The sequence below is a fragment of the Schistocerca serialis genome, chromosome 4, assembly GCF_023864345.2.
Source record: "Schistocerca serialis cubense isolate TAMUIC-IGC-003099 chromosome 4, iqSchSeri2.2, whole genome shotgun sequence".
NCBI lineage: Eukaryota > Metazoa > Arthropoda > Insecta > Orthoptera > Acrididae > Schistocerca > Schistocerca serialis.
The window spans coordinates 549,175,800-549,202,793 of record NC_064641.1 but is presented as its reverse complement, the minus strand read 5'-3'; the positions used below and the strand labels follow the sequence as shown (position 1 = coordinate 549,202,793).

Genomic DNA, 26,994 nt, shown 5'->3' with positions numbered 1-26,994 from the left:
CATACTGAAATCATGCCTGCTCGTCATTGCTGAGTGCTTTGAAGGAGCTTGCCTCTCCAAGCATGTGGTATCTCACTGGATCCATGATATGGGCACAGATTTGTAAAATCAACTGAAGCAGAAATGCCAAACCTTTATAGCTTTTTCTTAGCATTGATGAGACCACAGATGTCACACTTTTCTCAGCTCACAATGTGTGTGAGCAGCATTAATTCAGAACTACATGTTTTTGAGGGGCTCCTAGAGGCGATACAAATGGAGTATACAACCACAGGTTGTCTGTGAGTCTGTAGAAATTTGTGCTTGGCATGGGAGAGGCCCTGTTCTCTGGCAACAGGCGATGCACCACAAATGGTTGGGAACCAGCAAGATTATGTGACTCATCTGAAGGAAAAACTCAAATGGAATTTTGGAAAAAATATAAAGCATACACTGTTTTGTGCATCAGGAAGCCCTTGTGCCAAAAGTGTGAAACACCTAATATCATGAATATCGTGGTGAAGTGTGCAAATTTTGTAAGGTGCCACAGTGTCAACCATCATCGATTCAAAGCCTTTTGCATGACCTGGAAGTGGCCTATGGTGATGTTCCTTATCTCTGTGCAGTATGGTGACATCAGAGGCAAATTTGTCAATGTTTTTTTCACAATCTGGGAATAAATTGCATTGTTTATGGACATGAAAGGAAAGAGGCACGGTTAGTGGACCTGCCCTTCCTAGCTGATATTACAAGACATTTAAACAGCCTAAATACATCACTTCAAAGAAGCAATGTATTAATTTTTGATACAAGTGGTAAAATTAATGCATTCATGGGCAAACTTAATCCATTTGTAAGGCAACTTGGTAGTGGAATCTTGAAAAAATTTAAGTGTTTTTAAAATTTAAGTGTTTAGCTAACACACACCTACAAGAAAAGTCGCAGCCATTCTCATGATCTCGATACATTCTGTCTGGTATTTGTTCAAGAAAAGTTGCAAATATTCTGCTGTTTTCTTGTTCAGAGAAAATATTTATCAAGAAAATATTTATCATCTAAAATTCAACATACTTTTGCCCTCACAACTACTGAAACACGACAGTAATGATCTGGAACATAAATTGAATTAGTGCTTAACTGAACTATCGTTCTTTGAAGAAGAAGCACTCTTTGTGATTAAAGAGAGACAATGGGGCAGATTCTTCAATACAAGCAAACGAGTATAAATGCCCTTAATGATCATGATCGCGTTATTCAAGCTTTGCCTGTTTGTCCTAGATCTGACTATCCTACTTAACACACACTGTACAAAATATTTGCTTGTCTACCTGCATCTATTGCTACAGTAGAAAGAAGATTTCAGCATTGGGGAATACAAAGACATAGGTGAGGTCGACAGTGAAGGAGGGTCGACTTAATGGCTTAGCTCTGTTGAACACTCACCCTGACACTGATTGTCCTATTGATGAAGTAATTATCCAATTTGCAGGAAGAATTGGCACATAGAATTCATCTTTTAAGGAAGATAACTACAATCGTAACTTTTTTATATCATAAGAAGGCATTGTCTTGTATATGTATATAGTCAGTTTAAATAAAACTTTCTTAAACTTGGCATGTGACTTGATTATTTTTTATTGCGGTAAAAGTAAAGGTAGCTCAAGATATCTTTAACACCCCCTCCATGAAGTTTTTCTGTGTCCGCCACTGGCACATCGACATATATTACATAAAAAGTGACAAGGCGTCCCGATTTGGCCGTGACAGTTCCAGTTTTTGGAGTCCTGTCCCTCTGTTCTGGCTGGGTTCAACCAGGACACTTAAATGTTGCAGTTTTTGCAAGTCAGATCCAAGTCTCAGTCATGGGATGTTTCAACATGTAACTTCTCACACTTTTACACTTTATTTCCATATCATATCCTAAACCTAATGCACTGGCTAGCACACTGGACTCGCATTAGGGAGGATGGCGGTTGAATCCCGCGTCCGACCATCCTGATTTAGGTTTTCCACAATTTCCCTAAATCACTCCAGGCAAATGCCGGGATGGTTCCTTTGAAAAGCCATGGCCGACTTTCTTCCCCATCCATCCCTAATCTGATGAGACCAATGATCTCGCTGTCTGGTCTCCTTCCCCAAACAAACCAACCAACCAAACCCCAAACCTAACATATCACGTTATAGAGTGCGTTTACACTAACTGTCTGCTGACACGTTGAAGTTCAAGACCTTCAATAATACTTGTGCTGAAGTTGGTATTACTTAGCTGTATTTCCCTAGCAATAGGCCTTTCATGATAGTTTTGTTGGTGTGAGTATTGAAACGCATACAAATTGTAATCAGCTTCGCAATGCCCAAAAGTCACTGTGTTTTCAGCTCTGAACTTCAAGAGAGGTAAGTAACATATTCATAATTCTGTGTCATAAACAGTGTGGTAACTCTGCCTTTAATTAACCCTCAACTATTATGGATCACCTCTCAGAGCACTACAAACTTTTTCTGTTGTGATATATGATACACTCACGCAAATCGAAGTGAGCTCTTCCTATTGGATGTAATGCATGGGTGCCAGAACCCCAGACTATTACTGCACTTTTTTCATGATTAACCAGCGACGCAAACAGAGGGGTATTACAAGTTTAAAGTGTGTTTGTGTTTGTATGTCAGTGGTATCATAACTTCTGAATGAAAGGATCGATTTTAATGCAGTTTTTCGTTTGACAGCTGGTTTAATCAGAATTGTTCTTAGCTATGTTCCATGAAAGTTTGTACAGCAGTTCAAATTCACCAGATAAGTTTTTAGTAAAAAAGTTTTACTCTAGCTCCTCTGATAATATGCTATATAATACGATTCATAAGAGCTACATATCAAGTTACATAGGGCCAGATTGTACAGCTTAACGCATTGCCTGCCAGCATATTGGCAAGGCATTCATCTTCATGGACTACAATTCGTGCCCCCGTCACGCACATCTTGTGAATGACTTCCTTTAGGATGACAACATCACTCAACTAGTGTGTCCAGCATGTTCTCCAGGCATGAACCCTATCAAAAATGCCTGGGATAGATTGAAAAGGGCTGTTTATAGACATCGTGACCCACCAACCACTCTGATGAATCTACCCTGAATCGCCACTGAGGAGTGGGACAATCTGGATGAACTTGTGGATAGTATGACACAATGAATACAGGCATGCATCAATGCAAGAGGACATACTACTGGGTAAAAGAGGTACCAGTGTGTACAGCAGTCTGGACCACCACCTCTGAAGGTCGCACTGTATAGTGGTACAGCATGTATTGTGTGGTTTTCATGAGCAATAAAAAGGCAGAAATGATGTTTATGTCGATCTCTATTCCTATTTTCTGTACAGGTTCTGGAACTCTCAGAATCAAGGTGATGCAAAACTTTATTTGATGTGTGTATATAAAAGCACTAAATGATTTAAAAGTGAGTATGGCAGAAAAATGAAAAACCAGATTCATGCTGCACTTTATAAGAACTGCTTTAAGCAAACTTGAATTGGTGGGGGACATAAATGTTATTACATTAACTGAAACGATCTGTGAATTTCATGACAGCAGTGCACAATACATTGAGCAGTAGACAGATCATTTTATTCACATACATAAACATAAACAAACACACACACACACACACACACCAACTTTTTAATAAATTTCTTGAACTAAGTTCATGTGACTATAGCATAGTTTTTTCCTTTCCCTGAAAAGGGGGGCGGGGCGCAGCCTCCCTTGCCCTCCTGTATTATGGGCACCCATGTTGGTCCCAGCTTTGGCTTCCAAAAATGTGGTCACCTTGTATTACAACACCACAAATTCTGAATTGGGTAAGATGGCATTGCAATCTTCGTGCAGAAGAATTCCCCAAATTACAAAGGAATGCAGCTGACATATCTATGGTTGGCACAATATATGGTTGTCAAAAACTGATTTCTATAATGAAGAGAGTAAAAACTGCAGAAAGGTTCCAGCTGCATGAACCAACACTTACGAGTATTTAGCATCTTGTGGCAGCTCAAGAACTGACACCCAATATTTCATTAATCATGAATAAATGGAAATATATTTCTCAAACTAAATAAAATATTTATACATTTGGCTTATATAAATGTTTTTTGTTAATCATAATCCCTGTATTGCCTTGTACATGGTCTCCTCCCTAGACAGTGCTTTGTGCACAGTGCTACATGTAAGCTGTTTGCCCAGCCCTGTCTACCTGTGACATTGCGTGCACTTGCACAAGCTGTATACTCACTGCTGCCTGCCAGCATCCGCAGGCACCCGACTGCTCGCACCTGAGCTCTTGAGCTGGAACAGCCTGGTGTACTGAGTTATGCCAGTGAGGTGGCACACCATCTTGCAGTCAAATGAAATTTCATAGTTTAACTTCTTCCAATTGAGAACAGAGCCATAGTTCTAGCAGATAAAGATAAGAAACACCAGTTATAGTTGCATCATCAGGATATGGCAAAAAGGTGAATCTCATTACATCTGTACCATCTTGTGGGGATTTCATGAACCCCAGATGTGCACATTATGTGTGTTCACATTTCCACATAAGTGAAATGCTCATTCATCACTGGAGGTGACACAATGCAAAAGATCTGCATCATCAGATCCAGAATCCAGACGGTATCCCTGTAAGATTATATGTTGACTATGCTACAAATATAGCACCACTCTTATCCATCATCTATCAGAGATCATTGTGACAGTGGAAAGTTCCTTGGGATGGGAAGAAGGCCCACATCATAGCAAGCTATGAAAAGGGTAGAAAATCGGATGCACATAATTACCGGCCAATTTCACAGACATCAATTTGTTGTAGAATCATGGAACATATTTTGTGTTCAGACATAATGACCATTCTAGACTCTGAGAAGGTCATCTGCAGAAACCAGCATGGTTTTAGGAAACAGCAGTCATGTGAAACACAGCTGGCTCTCTTTGTACATGATATCAGGCTCTAGATACCGGCTCCCAGGTTGATGCCGTATCTCTCGACTTTCAAAAGGCATTTGACTCAGTTCCACACTATCACTTGTTCCAAAAAGTGCGTGCTTATGGTCTATCTGATGACATATGTGGATGGATAGAAAGTTTTCTAACAGACAGAGAGCAGTATGTCATCCTGAATGGGGTGACTTCAACAGAAACAAGCATATCTTCAGGTGTGCCCAAGGGCAGCGCAATAGGTGCGCTGCTTTTTACAGTTTACATAAACAATCTAGTTGATGGTATTGACAGTGGCATTAGACTGTTTGCCAATGATGCTGTAGTCTACAGGAAAGTAGTATCACATGAAAGTTGTGAACAAATCAATGAGGATTTGCAGAAAATAAATGTGTGGTGTAATGACTGGCAGTTATCTCTCAATATTAGTAAGTGTAACCTACTGCGTATAACAAGGCAAAAATTCCCATTAATGTATGCGTACAAAATAAATGCCCAATCTTTGGAAGTGGTAACATCCATCAAGTATTTGGGTGTGACTATTCGAAATGAACTCAAATGGAATGATTAGATTACACAAGTAATGGGCAAGGCGAACTCTAGATAGCAGTTTATTGGTAGAATCCTGAAGCAATGCAGTCCTTCAACAAAGGAAATTGCTTACAACATGTTAGTTTGTCCAGTCTTAGAGTACTGTTCATCTGTATGGGACCCTTACCAGTTGGGTCTGATTCAAGACACTGAAAAGGTCCAAAGAAGAGCAGCAACATTCATATGACTTTGGCGTGAATTGTGCCCTCTGCCACACACCGCTTGGTGGCTAGCAGTGTATGTATGTAGATGTAGATGTAGATCATGCAGCAACATTTTGTTTCCAAAGTTGGCATGTAAATCATAATGTGTAGGCTATAGAACTTGTAACAGCTGCAAATGATAAGGACAGAGTGTAAGTGTCTCCTTAAAAGTCTCCAGACAGATGGCAATGGAATTACTAATTCACAACTACCCTTATGAACTGATTTCTTGAGGCTATCTGTGAAAGACTCTCACTCCTTCAACATGTTCTTCAATCACTCTTGGTCATTCCATCCTCTTTCCCCTTGTGCACAAGTATACAAACAAAACTGTTTGGATTGCTCTTTCATTTGATGTATTATTTATAATTGTAAGTTGAATGTAATAAATGCTATAAAATCTTAAAACTCATATATTCATTTTGAAACCCCTGTAGATGTTTATTATTTACAAACACAAACTAATGTAATCTCATAAATCTCAAAGGCATGAGTTATATAAACGAAAATAATCAGTGTTTGAAAATATAATATAATATGGATAGATGAGCTGGGGTTCTAGACCAATTTTCTGTAACACTCCCCAAGTCTTTTTCCTTCATCCCTCTTTCTTACCTTTCAGCCTGTCTGACAGAGGAAGGAGTTTCTGGCTTAAAAAGCTTGTGCATTACCATATCTTGTATCTTTTATATGTGCCACTAAATGGTGAGTAGATTTTTTTACTATCCGTATTACTTACTAACTTAAAAAAATCACACTATTTTTAAAGCATAATCAAGAAATTTTCATAATGGCATGAGCAGTCCACTACTTTGACCATTGATATAGAAGATAATAGAAACACAACTGTAAATCTGCCTTTTATAGCTAACTTTAACATACAAAATTTCACGTTTGAGATTTATGTTGACCTTAGTAGGTGTATATGAGATTTTTAAATGTTTTTTGATACATGTTCCTCACAGAGATGATTTTGATTGTACTAAAATACTTGCTGTATCTACAAGCAGCCATGCATCAGTACCCTGGAGAGGAATGGGTGAAGCTGCAAGGTGGAAGGGCAGCCTGTGGAAGACAAAGTGACTCCAAATGGTAGTCGAGCTAAGTACGTCTGACTGATGGTGGATGGGAAACAGACAAGGCAAGCCTAAAGTGAGTTCTGCAACAGTGAGGTACAAAATGTAAAACTTTGCTACAATGGTGTCAACAGGCCAAGAGCAAAGAGAGATACAACCCAGATCACAACCAGAGAGTAAGACCTATGCCCTCTCACGGCCATCATCAATTCCCTCTGTTAGGCATGCAGCTTCCATGGAGGTAGATATAAAATAATCACACACTGTTCAGTCACTAAAGCATTTTGTTAATATAACAAAGAATAATAATTTAGAAATAAATTTTGTGCTGCTTGCTCAAATACAATCTTAAGATAAATACCTTTTAAATAGTCTTTTAACTACAATTTCACAATACTTACAGACCAGGGAAATTTGTCACAAATAACTCATTACAGTTCAAAAGAAATAATACAATTTGCAATTGAGATGCTACACAAAAAAGGACCTTCATTACTCTTCATAAATTCAAAGGCTTCCATGACCAGAGTAAGCAGGCATAAAGTTTTCTGAATGTAGAGCCAAGTCGTGCTGTGAAATAACTGTCACTAAATGAGGAAACTGACATTATGCTTTGTTGGTGAAGGCCCATTTATATTTAAGCATGTTCCTGTAGCAGATATGAGAACACATCACAATTTTAAAATTGTTGGTTATGCTAACTTTCATTGATCTTCACTGGGTGTGCATTCTGGGGGGAGTCATTCTGGATGTGAAAAGGGTGCTTCCGGATGCCATGAAGAGTACAGTGTCCAGCCAACTGCAGGTGGTGGTAGCTCATTTTGGTGCCAATTATGTGTGTCACTTTGGATTGGAGCAGATTCTGTCTGATTTCAGTCGGCTAGTGGAAATGGTAAAGACTGCCAGTCTTGCTTCCGAGATTAAGGCAGAGCTCACCATCTGCAACATCATCAATAGAAACAACTGTGGTCCTTTGGTGCAGAGCCAAGTGGAGGGTCTGAATCAGAGGTTCAGGCGGTTCTGTGACTGTGTAGGCTGCTTGACTTGCACCATCAAGTGGTGGGTTTCCGGGTTCCGCTTAATAGGTCAGGAGTCCATTACACACAGGAGGCAGCTACATGGGTAGCAGGGGCTGTGTGGAAGGGACTGGGCGGTTTTTTAGGTTAGAGGGTCTCAGGGCACCACAGAAGGGATGTCTGTCTAAAAGTGGGCAGGTAAAACACATTAAGGTAGCTGTAGAAACAATTGGTATTGTAGTTGTAAATTGTCGTAGCTGTGTTGGGAAAGGAGCAGAGCTCCAAGCCCTAATAGAAAGCACTGAAGCTCAAATACTTGTTGGTACAGAGAGATGGCTATAGCTGGAAATAAGTTCAGCCGAATTTTTTTGAAACGATCTAACAGTGTTCAGAAAGAATTGATTAAATACAGTTGGTGGTGGAGTGTTTATTGCTATCAGAGGTAGTTTGCCTTGTAGCGAAATTGAAGTAGATAGTTCGTGTGAAATAGTATGGGTAGAGGTTATACCTGACAATCAGACTATACTATTAATCGGATCACTTTACCAACCCCCCCGACACAGTAGATATAGTTGCTGAACAGTTCAAAGAAAACTTGAGTCTCGTTTCAAATAAGTACCCCACTCATACAATTATAGTTGGTGGTGACTTTAATCTACCCTCAATATGCTGGAAAAATTATACATTTAAAGCCAGCAGCAGGCATAAAATGTCATCCAAAATTGTACTGAATGCTTTCTCAGAAAATTATTTTGAATAATTAGTTCATGAGCCCACTCAAAGCGTAAATGGTTGCGAAAGCATACTTGACCTTTTAACAACAAATAATCATGGGCAAATAGTGAGTATTGTGCTGAATACAGGGATTAGCTACCACAAGGCAGTTGCTGCTAGGCTGAATACCATAACACCTAGAACCATCAAAAAGAAATGCAAAATATATTTATTTAAAAAAGCTGATAAAATGCTCTTAACACTTTTTTTAAGAGACAGTCTTTACTCCTTCCGATCTGATCATGTAAGTGTAGAAAAGTTGTGGAATATTTTCAAAGAGATAGTATCAACAGCAATTGAGAGATAAATATCACATAAATTAATAAGTGATGGTACTGATCCCCCATGGTGCAAAAAACGGGTCAGATCATTGTTGAAGAAGCAACAAAAAGAGCATTCAAAATTTAAAAGAATGCAAAACCCCCAAGATTGGCAAAGTTTTACAGAAGTTCAAAATATGGTGCGTACTTCAATGCGAGATGCTTTTAATAATTTCCACAACAAAATTCTGTCTCGAAATTTGGCAGACAACCCAAAGAGATTCCGGTCATACATGAAGCACACCAGTGGCAAGAGGCAATCAATACCTTCACTGCATGTTAACAATGGTGAAGTCACTGATGACAGTGCCACTAAAGCAGAGTTATTAAACATGGTTTTCAGAAACTCCTTCACCAAAGAAGACGAAGTAAATATTCCTGAATTCCAATCAAGAACAACTGCTAAGATGAGAAACATAGAAGTAAATATCCTTGGAGTAACGAAGCAGCTTAAATCACTTAATAAAGGCAAGGCCTCCGGTCCAGGTTGTATACCACTCATGTTCCTCTCAGAGTACGCTGATAAAATAGCTCCATATTTAGCAATTATATACAACCACTCGCTGTACCTAAAGATGGGAAAATTGTTCAAGTCACACCAACACCCAAAAAGGGATGTAGGAGTAATCCGCTGAATTACAGGCCTATAACACTAACATCGATTTGTAGAAGGTTTTTAGGGCATATACTGTATTTGAACATTATGAAGTACTCCGCAGAAAATGATTTATTGACACATAGTCAGCACGGTTTCAGAAAATATCGTTCTTGTGAACACAACTAGCACTTTATACTCATGAAGTAATAAGTGCTATCGACAGGGGATGTCAAACTGATTCCATATTTTTAGATTTCCAGAAGGCTTTTGACACTGTTCCTTAGAAGCGGCTTCTAACCAAACTGCATGCCTATGTAGTATCGCCTCAGTTGTGCGACTGGATTCATGATTCCTGTCAGAAAGGTCACAGTTCATAGTAATAGATGGAGAGTCATTGAGTAAAACAGAAGTAATATTTGGCATTCACCAAGGAAGTGTTATAGGCCCTCTATTGTTCCTGATCTATATTAACGACATAGGAGACAATCTGAGTAGCCATCTCAGATTGTTTTCAGATGATGCTGTCATTTACCATCTTGTAAAGTCATCAGATGACCAAATGACTTGCAAAATGATTTAGATAAGATATCTGTATGGTGTGAAAAGTGGCAACTGACCCTGAATAAGGAGAAGTGTGAAGTTATTCACATGAGTACTAAAAGAAATCAGCTAAATTTCGATTATGTGATAAGTCACACAAATCTGAAGGCTGTAAATTCAACTAAATACTTAGGAATTACAATTACAAATAACCTAAAGTGGAATGATCACATAGATAATATTGTGGGTAGAGCAAACCAAAGATGCATATCACATTCATTGGCAGAACACTTAGAAGGTGCAACAGGTCTACTAAAGAGACTGCTGACACCACGCTTGTCTGCCCTATTCTGGAGTATTGCTGTACGGCGTGGGATCTGCATGAGGTGAGACTGACGGATGACATTCAAAAAGTACAAAGAAGGGCAGCTCATTTTGTATTACTGTGAAATAGGGGAGATAGTGTTACAGACATGATATGTGAATTGGAGTGGCAATCATTAAAACAAAGGCGTTTTAGGTTGCGACGGGATCTTCTCATGAAATTTCAATCACCAGTTTTCTCCTCCGATTGTGAAAACATACTGTTGCCACCCACCTACATAGGGAGAAATGATCATCATGATAATGTAAGAGAAATCATGGCTCACATGGAAAAATTTAAGTGCTCATTTTTCCAGCGTGCCGTTTGAGAGTGGAACACTAGAGAGACAGCTTGAAGGTGGTTCATTGAACCCTCTGCCAGGCACTTAATTGTGAATAGCAGAGTAATCACTTAGCTGTAGATGAAAAGGCGTGAATTATGTTGTAATTATAACTTTCAGTTTTCATGCTGTAAAATTCCTGATAAACAGAAAAATTATATTTACAACCAAACTGAAAGTGTTTATTTGAAAACTATTTGATGGCTGAATGCCTATTTGTAAACTTGCATTACATATGATGTGACATAATAGTTAAACTTAAGTTTTTTTCACTATTGTAGGTACCCTTCTGTACATGGACAGCATATCACACTGTATAAATTTATGTATGTCACACATTCTGCATCACTATAATGTATCTTGCAGATGATGTGTGGAACAAGTAAACAACTAAGCTACACCTCCTTCAATTCTAGGTTCAGAGGCTACTCCTTCCAAAGTCAGTCATTCCTATTGCAGCAACAGAGACCTAGACCACAACTTTTATCAACAGAGTATAAATTGCAACATCATACTGTGCATTCTCCTTTAGTGAAATCATTGTACTACAGACATTATGCATTAGCTATTATGTGGCTTCTATGACAAAACAAAGCATTGTAATACCATTAGTATAGTAGATGACTACGTTCTGAATGAGATATTATTGTTTTTGAACTTACTTTATCAAGTAGGTGTCGGTCACAAGTCGTACGGATGACGTCAGTGAGCAGCTTCCTGATTGTCTTCTTGTCAATGTATCTGCACAGAAAAAAGATCATGCTCAGTAATTCCTCCTATCAGTCTGGTGCCTACTGAACTGGAGCATAGAGAGCACTTTTTTCATTGCTATGCCTGACTACTTTTTTCATTGTTGTGCCAATGTAATAATTATTTTAAGTTTGTTGAAATGTTTAGAATATTTTTGTATAATTTAACAGTGTTATAATATTGTGATCAATATCCAATAAGTGTCATTCAGATAGATTACATAATGGTAAGACAGAGATTTAGGAACCAGGTTTTAAATTGTAAGACATTTCCAGGGGCAGATGTGGACTCTGACCACAATCTATTGGTTATGAACTGTAGATTAAAACTGAAGAAACTGCAAAAAGGTGGGAATTTAAGGAGATGGGATCTGGATAAACTGACTAAACCAGAGGTTGTACAGAGTTTCAGGGAGAGCGTAAGGGAAAAAATGGCAGGAATGGGGGAAAGAAATACAGTAGAAGAAGAATGGGTAGCTTTGAGGGATGAAGTAGTGAAGGCAGCAGAGGATCAAGTAGGTAAAAAGACAAGGGCTAGTAGAAATCCTTGGGTAACAGAAGAAATATTGAATTTAATTGATGAAAGGAGAAAATATAAAAATGCAGTAAATGAAGCAGGCAAAAAAGAATACAAACGTCTCAAAAATGAGATCGACAGGAAGTGCAAAATGGCTAAGCAGGGATGGCTAGAGGACAAATGTAAGGATGTAGAGACTTATCTCACTAGGGGTAAGATAGATATCGCCTACAGGAAAATTAAAGAGACCTTTGGAGATAAGAGAACCACTTGCATGAACATCAAGAGCTCAGATGGAAACCCAGTTCTAAGCAAAGAAGGGAAAGCAGAAAGGTGGAAGGAGTATATAGAGGGTCTATACAAGGGTGATGTACTTGAGGACAATATTATGGAAATGGAAGAGGGTGTAGATGAAGATGAAATGGGAGATATGATACTGTGTGAAGAGTTTAACAGAGCACTGAAAGACCTGAGTCGAAACAAGGCCCCGGGAGTAGACAGCATTCCATTAGAACTACTGACGGCCTTGGGAGAGTCAGTCCTGACAAAACTCTACCATCTAGTGAGCAAGATGTATGAGACAGGCGAAATACCCTCAGACTTCAAGAAGAATATAATAATTCCAATACCAAAGAAAGCAGGTGTTGACAGATGTGAAAATTACCGAACTATCAGTTTAATAAGTCACAGCTGCAAAATACTAACGCGAATTCTTTACAGACGAATGGAAAAACTAGTAGAAGCTGTCCTCGGGGAAGATCAGTTTGGATTCCATAGAAATATGGGAACACGTGAGGCAATACTGACCCTACGACTTATCTTAGAAGCTAGATTAAGGAAAGGCAAGCCTATGTTTCTAGCATTTGTAGACTTAGAGAAAGCTTTTGACAATGTTGACTGGAATACTCTCTTCAAATTCTGAAGGTGGCAGGGGTAAAATATAGGGAGCGAAAGGCTATTTACAATTTGTGTAGAAACCACATGGCAGTTATACGACTTGAGGGGCATGAAAGGGAAGCAGTGGTTGGGAAGGGGGTGAGACAGGGTTGTAGCCTCTCCCCGATATTATTCAATCTGTATATTGAGCAAGCAGTGAAGGAAACAAAAGAAAAAATCGGAGTAGGTATTAAAATCCATGGAGAAGAAATAAAAACTTTGAGGTTTTCCGATGACATTGTAATTCTGTCAGAGACAGCAAAGGACTTGGAAGAGCAGTTGAATGGAATGGATAGTGTCTTGAAAGGAGGATATAAGATGAACATCAACAAAAACAAAACGAGGATAATGGAATGTAGTCGAATTAAGTCGGGTGATGCTGAGGGTATTAGATTAGGAAATGAGGCACTTAAAGTAGTAAAGGAGTTTTGCTATTTGGGGAGGAAAATAACTGATGATGGTCAAAGTAGAGAGGATATAAAATGTAGACTGGCAATGGGAAGGAAAGCATTTCTGAAGAAGAGAAATTTGTTAACATCGAGTATAGATTTAAGTGTCAGGAAGTCGTTTCTGAAAGTATTTGTATGGAGTGTAGCCATGTATGGAAGTGAAACATGGACGATAACTAGTTTAGACAAGAAGAGAATAGAAGCTTTCAAAATGTGGTGCTACAGAAGAATGCTGAAGATTAGATGGGTAGATCGCATAACTAATGAGGAGGTGTTGAATAGGATTGGGGAGAAGAGAAATTTGTGGCACAACTTGACTAGAAGAAGGGATCGGTTGGTAGGACATGTTCTGAGACATCGAGGGATCACCAATATAGTATTGGAGGGCAGTGTGGAGGGTAAAAATCGTAGAGGGAGACCAAGAGATGAATACACCAAGCAGATTCAGAAGGATGTAGGTTGCAGTAGGTACTGGGAGATGAAGAAGCTTGCACAGGATAGAGTAGCATGGAGAGCTGCAGCAAACCAGTCTCAGGACTGAAGACCACAACAACAACAACAACAACAACAACAACAACAGCCAATAAGTTATTAATTATTCAAATTGTTAGTTGATTCATTAACAAGAAACTGAAGGAAGGAAGTTGGTCCAAAAATTTCAAAAGAGAACAGGGTGTAAGAAAACAAAAAAATAGGAAAGAAGACCATCTGCAATCAATTTCAGCTGCTGAAAATGCATGGTATTAGATAATCAGAATCATAGGAAATGCCAAGCCACACAATTAACCCCTTGACCGTGCTGTTTGTTGCGGCAAAAATTTCCCAGTGGTAGGCTGTTGTCGGCCACTGCAGCGCTGCTCAGGCGGGGAGTTTTGCCATCTAGAACTGTTCCCGCACATGTAATTCTTCCTGCACCTCTAGTGCTTATTGTAGCGGCATGTATTTGACACGCTTATGTGTGATTGTTATGAGGGTAAGTGATTATCTAACAGCTGAATAGCTAACAATTCAAAGGTCTTCACAGTAGTAACACTGTTGTTGAAATAAAAATTATTTATTATTAATTTTTATATTCTGAGGAAGGGGTTTCATAGTAGAGCTAAAGGAAACACAGTTTCTTGAAGAATATTTATTAGAAATTACTCTATGTATGGTATAGCTCCAAGCATGGTATTGCACACAATTCAACATTGTGCTCTTCACAATACACACGTGTTTCTCTTCTTATTTCTTTCCTGTTGATGTCCAATTTGCTGCAGCACACTCAGCATTTTCATATCGACGCCTTCTTGTTTTTGGTAGGTGGAATGTGTATGGGAAAGTGACGGCCTACCAAAAGTGTTGGAGCTGAAAATTGGCAGGGGTGTCCAACGTTACTGTGCTGAGAGGACAAAACAACATGTGCATTGTATTTTTTTCAGTACACTTTTGATTAGATGAATTTGGAAATCGAGTCAGTCCAATTTTCCACCAAGTTTCTTATATATAAGGTAGCAACTAAGAGCTGTCACATCTATGAAATGGCGAAACTGCTTCATATAATATTTTCACAAGCGGTTTCTTGTGGCAGTATAATTTGTCATGTACTAGTCAGCCAAATCAATGCTGCCCATTCTGTCGTTGTATTTCAGTGTAGCTTCAGGCTTTGTTTTAACTGTTCTCCTCTTCTCAGTATGTTTCAGTTTGTTACTATAGGTACTGGATAGAGTGTACACATCTTTTTTATCTCACCATCAACTGTCCTCTATAAAAGGTCTTAACTTGACCCTTCTCGAGTTTTCCCTCCCTCAAAGTTGCTGGCATTTATTTTCTGTTCACCATAACTGTTCCAACACAGTTAGTGCTTTTAGATGCAAGAAAATCTAACAGCTAGGAACTTGAATAGAATTGTCAGTAAAAACCTTATATCCCTTGTCAAAATACCCTTTAAGTAATGACAAAACAACTTTCGATACTGTAGGATATTCAGTATATTGTGGCTCAAACACTGTGTCTTTTCCTGTGTAAATGAGTTCTCCTTGGAGAAATAGCAATGAAAACAATGAATAGAGTTCTCTATTACTTGTATGTAGCCACTTGTGCACACAAGATTGTTGTTTCAATTTGTCTTCGTATGAAGTTTTAAATTGTTTAGCATATTTGTTTGTTTCACTTGATATAATTGTTAACAAGGTGTCATCAAAGAAGAAGGTAAAAATATTCAATGGATCTGGAGGATTGTTGAAACTAAGTTTTACTCCTGGAGTGCCTGCGAAGGGAAACTAACTCCTATCACCATTACATTTAACTGACCAAGATCTTGAAAAACCAGTGTCAGCAGTCAGCACTTCTTCTGCGATGTCCTCTTCCACACTTGAAGTTTCTGTATCACTATCACTGAAATTGTCATCACTGTCTTCTCCACCGCTCGAAAAACTGTCACAAGACCACTCAATATCGCTTTGGCTTAATAATAGTTCAATGTCTTCATCACACAAAGACGAAGAAGATATGTGCTTCGACATGTTTGCATTGGAAAATTCTACTGTCCCACAAAATATATTGTTTCACTGAGAAGACCACCAGCAACCTCCATTGAAAGAACTTTACACTGTGTAGAGTGACTCTAGTGGCTGATATAGACGTCAAAATTAATTTCGTAGGCAGCTGACTGCATGCCTGAGTGCCATTCGTCAACCACGTACCGTAGCGCCAATAAGCGGCTGAACTCTATTCAACAAGCACACCCAGCAAGAGAGCATAGCTGGACGAACGCAGTTCATCAGGCACTATGACAGTGCAGCAATGGCTCTTGAGCCCAGCTCGTCAAGCACAGTCGAGGGGTTAAACATCATGAATATTGCTGTGAAGCAAGACACTATAAATGAAGATAACGAAATAGAAAAGAAAGTGTTTTCCTGAAAATAAAGTGGACTCTTCTGTATGGAAAAGAAATTAAGCTAATTTTGTTGAGAATGAAAGGCAAAGAATATAGAAATACTGTGAGAAAGAAAAAAGAAGAACAAATTGAAATAATGAGAAACTATGGAAAAATAGGTCGACAATGCTCATCGAAATATTGTTGCAAATCAGAAAACAAGTGAATATGTTCTTCAATATCTGAGGAGAACTATAGTCAAATATTTCATATATTATGGTCAAATATGATTTGGGAACAATGGGAAATGTACTTTGCTATCACAGTTCACAGGAAATAAATTAAACAAAAAATCAAAGTAGGAGAATCAAGAAGAAAATATAGTCTTCAGTACAATTTATAAGATAATGTCTGAAATGAAGCATGCTGCCATGAAAGACTCTGAGAATACAAGATGATGTGTTACACGTGTGTCAAGTAAGGTTCCTTCCAGCTTTAGGAGTTGGCACATGTTCAGCCAGCAGATGAGTTAAATGGAGTAAAGAGGATAATTGTTTCAAAACACAAAGGGAATGAGAAGAATAGAATAATGGACTGAAAGAAAATACTCATAAAATTTTACATAAAATTCTTAAATTGTCATCCCATTATTACTGAGCATCTAATTTCAAGTATTATTTGGAGCCTCATTCTTTGTCATTTAGTGAATTTTACAGAGCATTCAAAAGTGATTTCATCAGCCATAATATTGAGTCAGCTGCTGGAGAAGATTCATTTGAAAAAGAAGTAAAAGAACATAACATCACTTTATTCTCTCCAAAGAAATAATTTTTATCTGTTTAATAATACTTTACAGAGTCAGTACAATTTATTTATTATTTATTGAATTGTTTTGTGTTTTAGTGACTCATGTTGTGAATATACGACACGATATAAAACATGTCAGTTTTCCAAGTTTGTTTCTGTTACATTCTATGGTATTATGTAAATAGTTCTAATCAATTTCATACTGAAGTATCTACAGCTTAAGTTCTATTTCAGAAAAATACATTTTACAGATAAATAAGTATATCAAAAAATTAATCTATTACAGAAAAATAAATATGTTTATAATAATAGATAGAAATGAACACAATAAAGGATCTGAGAATGTATCTGAGTGTTTCAGGTACATTGACACTATACATTGTGGTTCAGGAGCTCTTCTATAGTGTAAAATGATCCTTGCACTAGGAACTGCTACAAGTCTTTTTTTAAACAAAAACTCATCATCAGTTAAACATTTAACTTGTGAAGAGAGGGCATTAAGAATCTTACAGTCACTGAAGTGGACCTCTTCTGTACCATAATCAGGTTTGTATGCTCAAGTGGATATCATCTTTTCTTCTAATATCCTGACTACGGTACACACTATTAGGATTAAAAAGGGGCTTTTTTCCTTATGAAACACTTCAGGGGAACCTCTGTTGTGCAGTGGCTGTAAGGATTTTAAGTTCTTTGAAACAGTTTCTGCATGTGGCTCTAAGAGTGGATTCCACATGTAATTTTTATGACTCTTTCCTGCGCTCGTGGCTGATTTCCCCGAAGTATGACACTACAGGCCACAATGGCATGAAAATAACCACAATAAGGTGATTGAATGGTTTTCATATTTCTGTAAGAGCAAACAATGCATAAAGCATAAGTTGCAGAACTCAGTCATTTGCACAGATCAAGGATGTGGTTTTATCAGTTTAGTTTGCTGTGAATATGAAGCTCAGGTATTTTGAAGTACAATGTTGGTACAATGCTGGTCACCTAATGTTTCTCCTATCTCTTCATCTTTAGAGATGTGTGAAACTGAATATAGTTTGTTTTACTGTAATTAACAGAAAGATCATCTATGTTAAACCAGTTTACTATATCTCTATAAACCTCATTAGCTGACACCTCAATTTTGTCTAATGATGTACCAATATATAGTGTTGTGTCACTGTCAAAAATGTTGAATTTACAATATTCTCTGCAACGACATAGATCATTAATAAAAACAATAAAAAATATGGGGTTTAGAACTGTGCTACAAAATGCTCTGTGTCTTGGTAACCCATCCTGATGATTTTGAGACACCTTCTTGACTGTCCAGTACAACTGCCTGCTTCCTGTTGAAAAGGTACAAATCAAGACACTTCCTAGCTGCACAGGCATGCAGCTTTGGGTAAAAGTATTTGGTGACTGACACAACCAAACCATTTTGCTAGGTCACAAAATATTCCAACCATCTTAATTTTGTTGGTGACAGATTCCAAACATTGGCAGCAAATGAAAATATTGTACTGTCTATCAATAATGCTTCCTAAATCCAAACTGACTTTTGTTGATGATGTTATCCTCACTAAGGTTATTAACAAACAAACAAAATTGGCAGTAGTGAGGCTGGCTGATAGTTGACAGTATCTGCTTTATCTTCTTTCTTCCACAGCAGTTTTACAACTGCACACTTAAACCTTCCAGGAACTATACTTTACTTAAGTGATGCATTGAAAATATGCCAAAGAATTTCATTGCGCAAGGCACCAGCCAGCCAAGGAATGCTGAGTGAGTTTTTCCTTTTGTAATCCAGACTTCCACCAGAGGAGATGACTTCTCTTAGACTCCAGATTTCAGAATATGCAGCATAGTGCTGTCTTTCTCTGTCACTACCTGCCACAATGGCTACCAGGCTACCAACTGTATAGATGTGAACTGCCACCTCTCCTGCTTCCCATTCCTTTAGTTAGGCCCAAATACTAGACTGGAAGTCACCTTACAACTTCTGCCCCCCCCCCCCCCCTCCCCTTCTCAAGTACGGTACCCTATTAATGAGAATAAATTCCAAGGAGGATAGTAGAAGAATACAAAGAAAAATGGAGGACTGAAAAGAGGACTAGAGAGGTGAATGTGGTACGGAAGCGTTTTGGTAGTAATACAAGCTTAATAAAAGATGAGACAGGGAATATAATAAGTGAAGAAAAGGGAATATGTGAAAGATGGTGCAGCTATTTTGATAGTCTCCTCAACCCTAGAATAAATATACCAGAGAATCCAACAGACACAAATGGGGAAGATGACCCAGACAACAACACTGCCCCACCAAATATAGAAGAAGTGAAAACTGCCATGAAGAAATTGAAAAACAACAAGGCGGCAGGGACAGATGGTATTCCAGCAGAACTGTTTGAGCAAGGAGGCAGAGAGCTGGAATGAAGCCTTCTGAAAATGCTCACCAGAATATGGGAAGAGGGTAAAATGCCCCAACAATGGAAAGAGGGTATCATATGTCCCATATATAAGAAAGGAGATAAGATGGAGTGTGACAATTACAGAGGGATCACACTACTTAATTTGGGATATAAAATATTCTCTAATATACTATTCGACAGAATACGCCTGATCATACGGAGGGAGATGGGGCTGTACCAATGCGGATTCCTTCTCGGGAAGTCAACTATAGATCAAATATTCACCTTAAAACAAATCATGGAAAAACCAAACGAATACGTGGTTGGCACACATCACCTCTTTATAGATTTCAAAGCACCCTATGATAACATAAATAGAGAGCAGTTATATCAAGCTCTAGATTAACTGGGAATCTTGAGAAAGTTGGTAAGGCTGATGAGAATGACAATGAGTGAAACAGAAAGTAGTGTAAGAATCGGAGGAATGATATCCAATACATTGAGTATTAAAAACGGAGTATGACAAGGGGATGCATTGGCATGTCTTCTCTTTAATGCCACCCTGGAGAAGGTGATGAGAAACGCAAACTTTCTGAATAGGGGAATGATCTTCTATAAATCAGTGCAGATACTGGCCTATGCAAATGACATAGATATAACAGCAAGAACCCAAAAAACAATGGAAGAGACATTTACAGCTCTTAAACAGGCTAATAGGAACATGGGGTTAATTATTAATGAACAAAAAACAAAATATATGGCAGCTGGAAAAGCACATAGAGAAAATATGCCAAATGGAATAACAATGGACAATTATATGTTTGAGAGAGATGAACATTTCAGGTACCTGGGCTCGACAGTTACGCATCTAAATGATACCTCCTATGAAATTAAGCAGAGATTAATACTAGCCAATAGAGCCTATTTTGCCCTAACAAGACTTCTATCCCCAAGGCTCCTCACCTGTACCACCAAATTAACCATGTATAAATCACTTATACGACCAGTGCTTACATATGCCTCTGAAGCCTGGACAACTAAAGAAATTGAAACACTTGATGCATCTGAAAGAAATCTACTTAGAGGAATTATTGGCCCAATCTGTGAAAGAGGAAGATGGAGAAGGAGGTACAACTATGAGTTGTATATCATATTCAAAGACCAACCCATAATAGGATAGTGAAATCATCCAGACTGAGGTGGGCAGGATATGTGGCTCACATGAATGATACAGAAGTACCAAAAAGAATATTACAAGGAAAGCCAGGAGGTCAGAGAGGACGTGGTCGACCAAGAGCCAGATGGGAAGATGGAGTAATCAAAGATCTTAGGAAGATGGGTTATAGAAACTGGAGAGTATTGGCAAAGCACCAAGAGAAATGGAAGGAAATTGTAGAAGAGGCTAAGGCTCATCATGAACTGTAGAGCCAAGAAAGAAGAAGAAGTTTTTGGAACAGTAACAAGATAATCCTCAGTTTTTTATTTGGATATTTTCTTTACCAAAGCACTTTTTCCCTGTTTCCTTCTTTACAAAATTCCAGATAGTTTGTACTTTATTGCTTGTTTTCTCCCTTCAAGGACATGTTCTGTGATGCCTGTATGTTCTTGTTAAAAAATTTATTGCTCAGATGGAAATGCATACTTTTTTTGGGTCATTTAATCTCTTGGCTGCTGCATGAAGCTTCCTTTTCATTCTACAAGAAATTTTGACTTCCTTTGTAATCCAAGATATGTAACCTGATTTAAAAAGGTTTTTTCTCACTGACTTTTTAGGGAATGTTTCTTCAAACAGATATCTAACCTCACTGTCAAATATGTTAAAATTTGAGTTGATATTGACAGCAGCATATTCAGAAGACCATTCCACAAGCTGTAGTTAATGATTAAAGTTTCACATGATGTGTCAGTTTATACTTCTCATATCTTTCCAAATAAAATTTACTTTTGATCTGATGGAATTACATTTTCCTTGAGACGTACATGTCTCAGGATCATGTCATTAGCAAAAATTTACTTTTCTCTTTACTTTTGCTTTATGATGAATAACTGTCCATCATCACAGAGAGGTCATTTATTACACTTGACAGTAAAATTATTATATGTGTCCCTATCTTAAATAATGATCCCTATCTTAAATGTTATCTATTAAAGAACTGGACATGCTTACCAGATGAAGAAAGAGAGGGCCAGACAGGAGAAGTCAAATGAAAAGTGGTAGCTGAAGCAGAAACATGTTGTATATTTACCATGGATGTACAAGCATTATAGCCGAGCCAGTGTAAGAAGATGCCTGATAGCTGCAGTGGGCTGGGCATGGCTGCTTCATATGTCTACCTCAACCAATCACGTAACATGAATTTGTAAATGTCTCTATGGCAATGCCTCAGTGTTTCCAGAGCTCTATAGAAGGCTACTGTTTTGCCTGCAGCCATCTGAACTTTGCAGTTGAAAGCTGACAACAGTGCTACCAGTCACCAGGGATCATCTTACTTAACTAGAGTATCTGCAGCCCAGGCCAGCACTTGTTATGTTAAACAGAAGCTGGCATATCACAGTTTCACTGTTTATAATTTAGTAGATAATACAGTGGTGTGTTTTATTTGGCATGGAGGATGAGGAGGATCAGACACTAATGTTTTTGCAACTTTCATTACAGACTTCTTAGACACAGGAATAAAATACTGTGATATTTGAAGCTAACTGAGACTTGTTATTTCTTATTGCTAGGGTGGCACTCAATCAGGGTCATGTGGTGTTACATGATGTCAAGTGGTGATCAGAGCTGTGTTGTCAGTAGTCAGTTTGTAGTTTGTTGTGAATACAGTGCTGCAGAATGGCTTTTTCAGTCCAACAAAGAATGTTTCTTGTTGAAATTCGTTTTCAGTGAAAATCATTTAAAATGTTAAATGAAAGATTCACAATAAAATTTCCAGAGACAGCAGCTCCTGCAAAAAGTGTTGTACAGAAATTGATCACTAAATTTAGAGTAACAGGTTCAGTCTCTATCACCAAACAACTGTGTAAAAAAAGTTTGTTTGCTGGAACTTGAATGGACATGAGATGAAATTGTGCCTCTGTATCAGAAAGTTCTAAATGAGTAGGTGACCGAGACATTATTTCCCAGCTTCATATCTGTCTAAGTATTCACAGAAATTAAAGTTGAGTTAAGAGGTTTTCATTAAGGCTTTTCAGTGACTCGTTCTTTCTATGATAATGGACAGTACAGGTTCTAAATCATTTATGGTATTAATTGTCTACTTCTTGCTATTCTACATACGAAACATGCCTATTGACACAAGAAAAAACTGAGTCAAAGAAAAGTGGATGGCCTTACAACATTTTTTGCTTGTCTCCTTAATGGTTAGTGTTTATTTCTGTTATTTGTTTAGAGGGAGCAATCCTTCATATTCATTTTCCCTTAATTATTATTTTCCATATTGGTATAGGCTCCTGTATAAATAAGAGCAGTCCGGCATGCTCTGTTATACAAATGAGGGAAATAATGCAGGTTTATATGAACTGGACAATAGCCAGTACAGCCAGAAGCTCTTGTTAGATGAAATAACATGGATACAGACTCCACTCACCGGGAAAGCAGAACCTTTGGGTTGTCAACCAGGAACTCAATTGCAGCAGCAACAGCTTCTCTACGGTGCTTTCTTAGTGCTCCCTCCAGTAGTATAGGTAGGTGTCTCTGATGGATGCTGCCCTCTGTGCCACCTGCAGTCATCTGCAGCACGTGTCTGCAATAAAACTTTGGTCAGTGTCAGAACAGAAGCCAACCTTTACTATACAACCTTTATATTTGCAGTTTATAGTGATATTGAGAGAAGAGGAATAGGTATACAGATCAGAATACCTATAATAGCTTCAGTGGACGGTCGTTGCTTGAGTTTCTTTCTTCCTTCCAGTGTCCTTTATCAAGCCAAAGCCAGGTAGGGACTGGTATGGTAATACTTTGATTTCATGGCAAACTAATCATATCCATGTATAGGCTATGCGCTCCCAACAGAGAATGCCAGCTGCTCCCTGTGGAGGAATGTGTGTACTCATTCTGTCTGCATCTAGGGCAGCCGCATGGTCAAACGTGACATCAGTTTTCAAAGTGTTTGCCAATCATGTATCTGAGACATTATGTGGGAACCATCTCAGTATTTACCAAGGTTGATGTGGAAACTGCCTAAGAACCACATCCAGGCTCGCTCCTATCGTTAACCCATGAGGTGGATTCGATGTGGAACCAGTGTGCCTATCTCTTTCCTGGAAGCAGTTGCTTCAATGTGCTCAGCTATCCTTGTGGGTGTTTTTAATTTATTGGAATGAATTATGTCAAAATTTGCTGGCCATTTACAAGACTGTTAATGTATATGTCACACTGAATGAGTCTATAAAAAATGCCATATACATAAATCTATGCTGATTTACTGTTTCAGACTTTTCAGCACTGTCCATATTATCAGATGGCAGTAGTAATTAAATGCTAAACAAGTGACTCTTGATTTTATAATTCAAAGTTCATGCATCTCCACCTCAGCCAGTACATTGATATCAGTTCTGTATAAGTGTGTATCCAACTACTAAATGATTTTTCAAGTTATGCATGGCCTAGCTTCCTCATTTTGTTATCTATGTTTACCAGTGTTCTAAAGTGATCTATGTGGCATGTCTTTTACAAGGAGAGATTTGGTACCAGACTAAATCCCTCCTCCTCCAAGAAATTGCTTTGAAGTGTTGTGAATAATTATTTATACACTGAGTATTTACCAGAATTTATGAGGATATCCAATTTATTCATAAACATTTTATCTTGGTCAATAAAAATAAGTTTTAAAATAGTTATTGCCACATAGTTGTGGAAGCATAAATTGGCTGAACTACTTCTGAAGAGACTCTCTCTCATGCATGTCACAGAAACTAGAACATTTGCAGTATTTATTTATTTATTTATCCATCTTCAAACATTTGCATGAAATTGATGTTGTCACAAGTAATATAAAAAGAAAGCTCGTTGGACTGAAAGTTAACTAAATATCTTGTTTATGTCTATCGATGCTAACCAAGCAATTTCAGAAGGAAACAAACATCCATTATGAGCTGATGTGTGAATTGGTCTCCTGATGAAATATCATAGCAGGTAGTTAGTTGGTTATTTGCATTTTGCACAGGTCATAACTGCGATCGCTTGCTATGGTGTGAAATGAGTCAGTTTTAGTAACATATTACACTTTCTCAGTATTAAAAATGTCAAAGTTTTGATCATTCACATGATTTCTTCTTATGTTATGGATTTTTTAACATGAAAACAGCACCTTATACTTTACTACATTCAGATTTTACCTCTCTCTCTCTCTCTCTCTCTCTCTCTCTCTCTCTCTCTCTCTCTCTCACACACACACACACACACACACACACACACACACACACACACACACACTCTTTTAAACACATAATACACACAATACTACTATACATTCAGAAATTCTTCTTTAGAATAGAAGAAATTGTCAAGCAGATTGATTTCAGTTTGAGGTTGGATTTAATAATATTATCTATTAAATTCCTTACATCACTGGATAGGTGTTCAAATATTTGTATAGCTGAGTACCTGATTACACTGCAACACAAAGGCTGAGTGATGGATAGGGTAAGTCATTTTTCCTTCTAGTATTATATTTGCAAATGAATCTTACTGTTTTTTTTCAGACTGATTGTTTGTTGACAACATACTTCATAAGGGAGTAAATACACTGTGAGGCTGTTGTCAGTTACCCAGTTGATCAAAGAGCTGTCTGTCTACAAGAGGTTGTAGAACGCACATTACATATTGCAGAAAACTTAAAGGGGGAGACTGGCACAAGTGGTAAAATACCAGTGGTCACAGGTGTCAGAGGGATGCCTTTTTTAGGATAGGGAAGGGGGAAAGAAAACGAGTTTTAAGAGAGATTGGCAGACACACTCAGTTTGAGAAAACAGATGAACAGGAGTCAGATTTTATCATACAGCCTCCATTTAAACAGTGTTTAACAGAAAGTAATCAGAAACTGCCAGTTCATCTTCACCAAAGCAGTTACAATCCCATTAGTATGCAGTATCAGTTATCTTCATTACACCAGAACATTCCAGGACTTAGAAATAAAGTTGATGAACTACTCATTTGTATCGGTGAAATGAATTCATCTAATGAAATTGACATAATCTGCCTCTCTGAACATCAAGTGACCACTGATATAGATATGTTAAACATTTCAGGATTTAAGCTAGCTTCCTACTTCAGCAGAGTAGATATGGATGGAGGAGGAGTTGCCACATTTATCAAAAACTGCCATAAATTCAAGAACATTGACATTAATAAATTCTGTTTAGAGCAGCATCTAGAAGCATGTGCAACAGAAGTAGAGTTCCATAACAGATACTATATAATAATAACTATTTACCGAGCACCTGCAGGGAATTATAATCTATTCTTAGATCATCTAGAAGCTCTTTTGGGTTATTTGACAGGAAGAAACAAAGAAATTTTGATTGCTGGTGACTTTAATACGGATTTTCTAATGCAATCTTCCAGTAAACATTCACTGCAGTTAGTAATGTTGTCTTTCAATCTAACTCACACTGTAAACTTTCCAACTAGGATCACTAAATCCTCAAGGACAGCCATTGATAACATTTTTATAGACAAATCAAAGGAACAAAATCATATCATAAAACCTGTTATAAATGGACTATCAGATCATGACATGCAGCTCCTGGTTTTAGATGTAAATTCTAAGCAGATTATCAAGACTGCCAAATCTGAGTACAGGAGAGTAGTCAATCAATCAAAAATTGAGTGTTTTAGAAAACTGCTCAAAGATATGAACTGGAAAGATGTTTATAGTGCTCATGACATGAATGAAAAACATAACACATTCATGAACAATGTCAGACCATGTTTGAAAACTGTTTTCCTCTAAAAGTTACTCAAATTAAACAGAAGTCTATAATAAAACCATGGATTACACAAGGAATAAAGATTTTCTGTAAGACACAAAGAAAAATGTATCTGTCGACCAAGAATAGCTCCAATGCTGATGATTTAGCTAAATACAAGGAATACTGTAAAACATTAAAAAAAGTAATTCAGACATCTAAACAAATGCACTACGAGAAGAAGATAGCAATGTCAGGGAACAAAATAAAAACAATATGGGATATAGTGAAAGAGCAGACTGCTAGAACCAGAAAGGAACAGGAGCAAATAGCATGGGCATAGTGTGGCAAATCTATTTAACAAGTACTTTATATCCGTTACTGATAGAATTGGACTTTCAGGATCAGTAAATAATGCCCTTGAATATCTGAAACTAGCCTTCACAAATTGCTTCAAGTACATGAATATATCACTCACTTCACCAAAAGAAATAACGTCCATAATAAAATCTTTAAAAACAAAGCATTCTAGTGGGTACGATGAAATATCAACAAAGTTAATTAAGGCATGTTATTGTGAGTTTAGTACAATTCTAAG

The 26,994-nt window shown here is 37.8% G+C and overlaps 1 protein-coding gene across 1 annotated transcript in view; it reads right to left on the bottom strand.

Moving 5' to 3' along the window:
* LOC126474602 (aminopeptidase N-like) overlaps nt 1–26,994 on the bottom strand; it is a 179,752-nt gene that overhangs the window by 22,814 nt on the left and 129,944 nt on the right. The window contains exons 14-15 of the mRNA XM_050102078.1: nt 23,075–23,230; nt 11,442–11,520 (exon numbers count right to left, since the gene is read on the bottom strand). Coding sequence (XP_049958035.1) covers nt 11,442–11,520; nt 23,075–23,230 — 235 coding nt within the window. The remainder of the gene's footprint in view (nt 1–11,441; nt 11,521–23,074; nt 23,231–26,994) is intronic.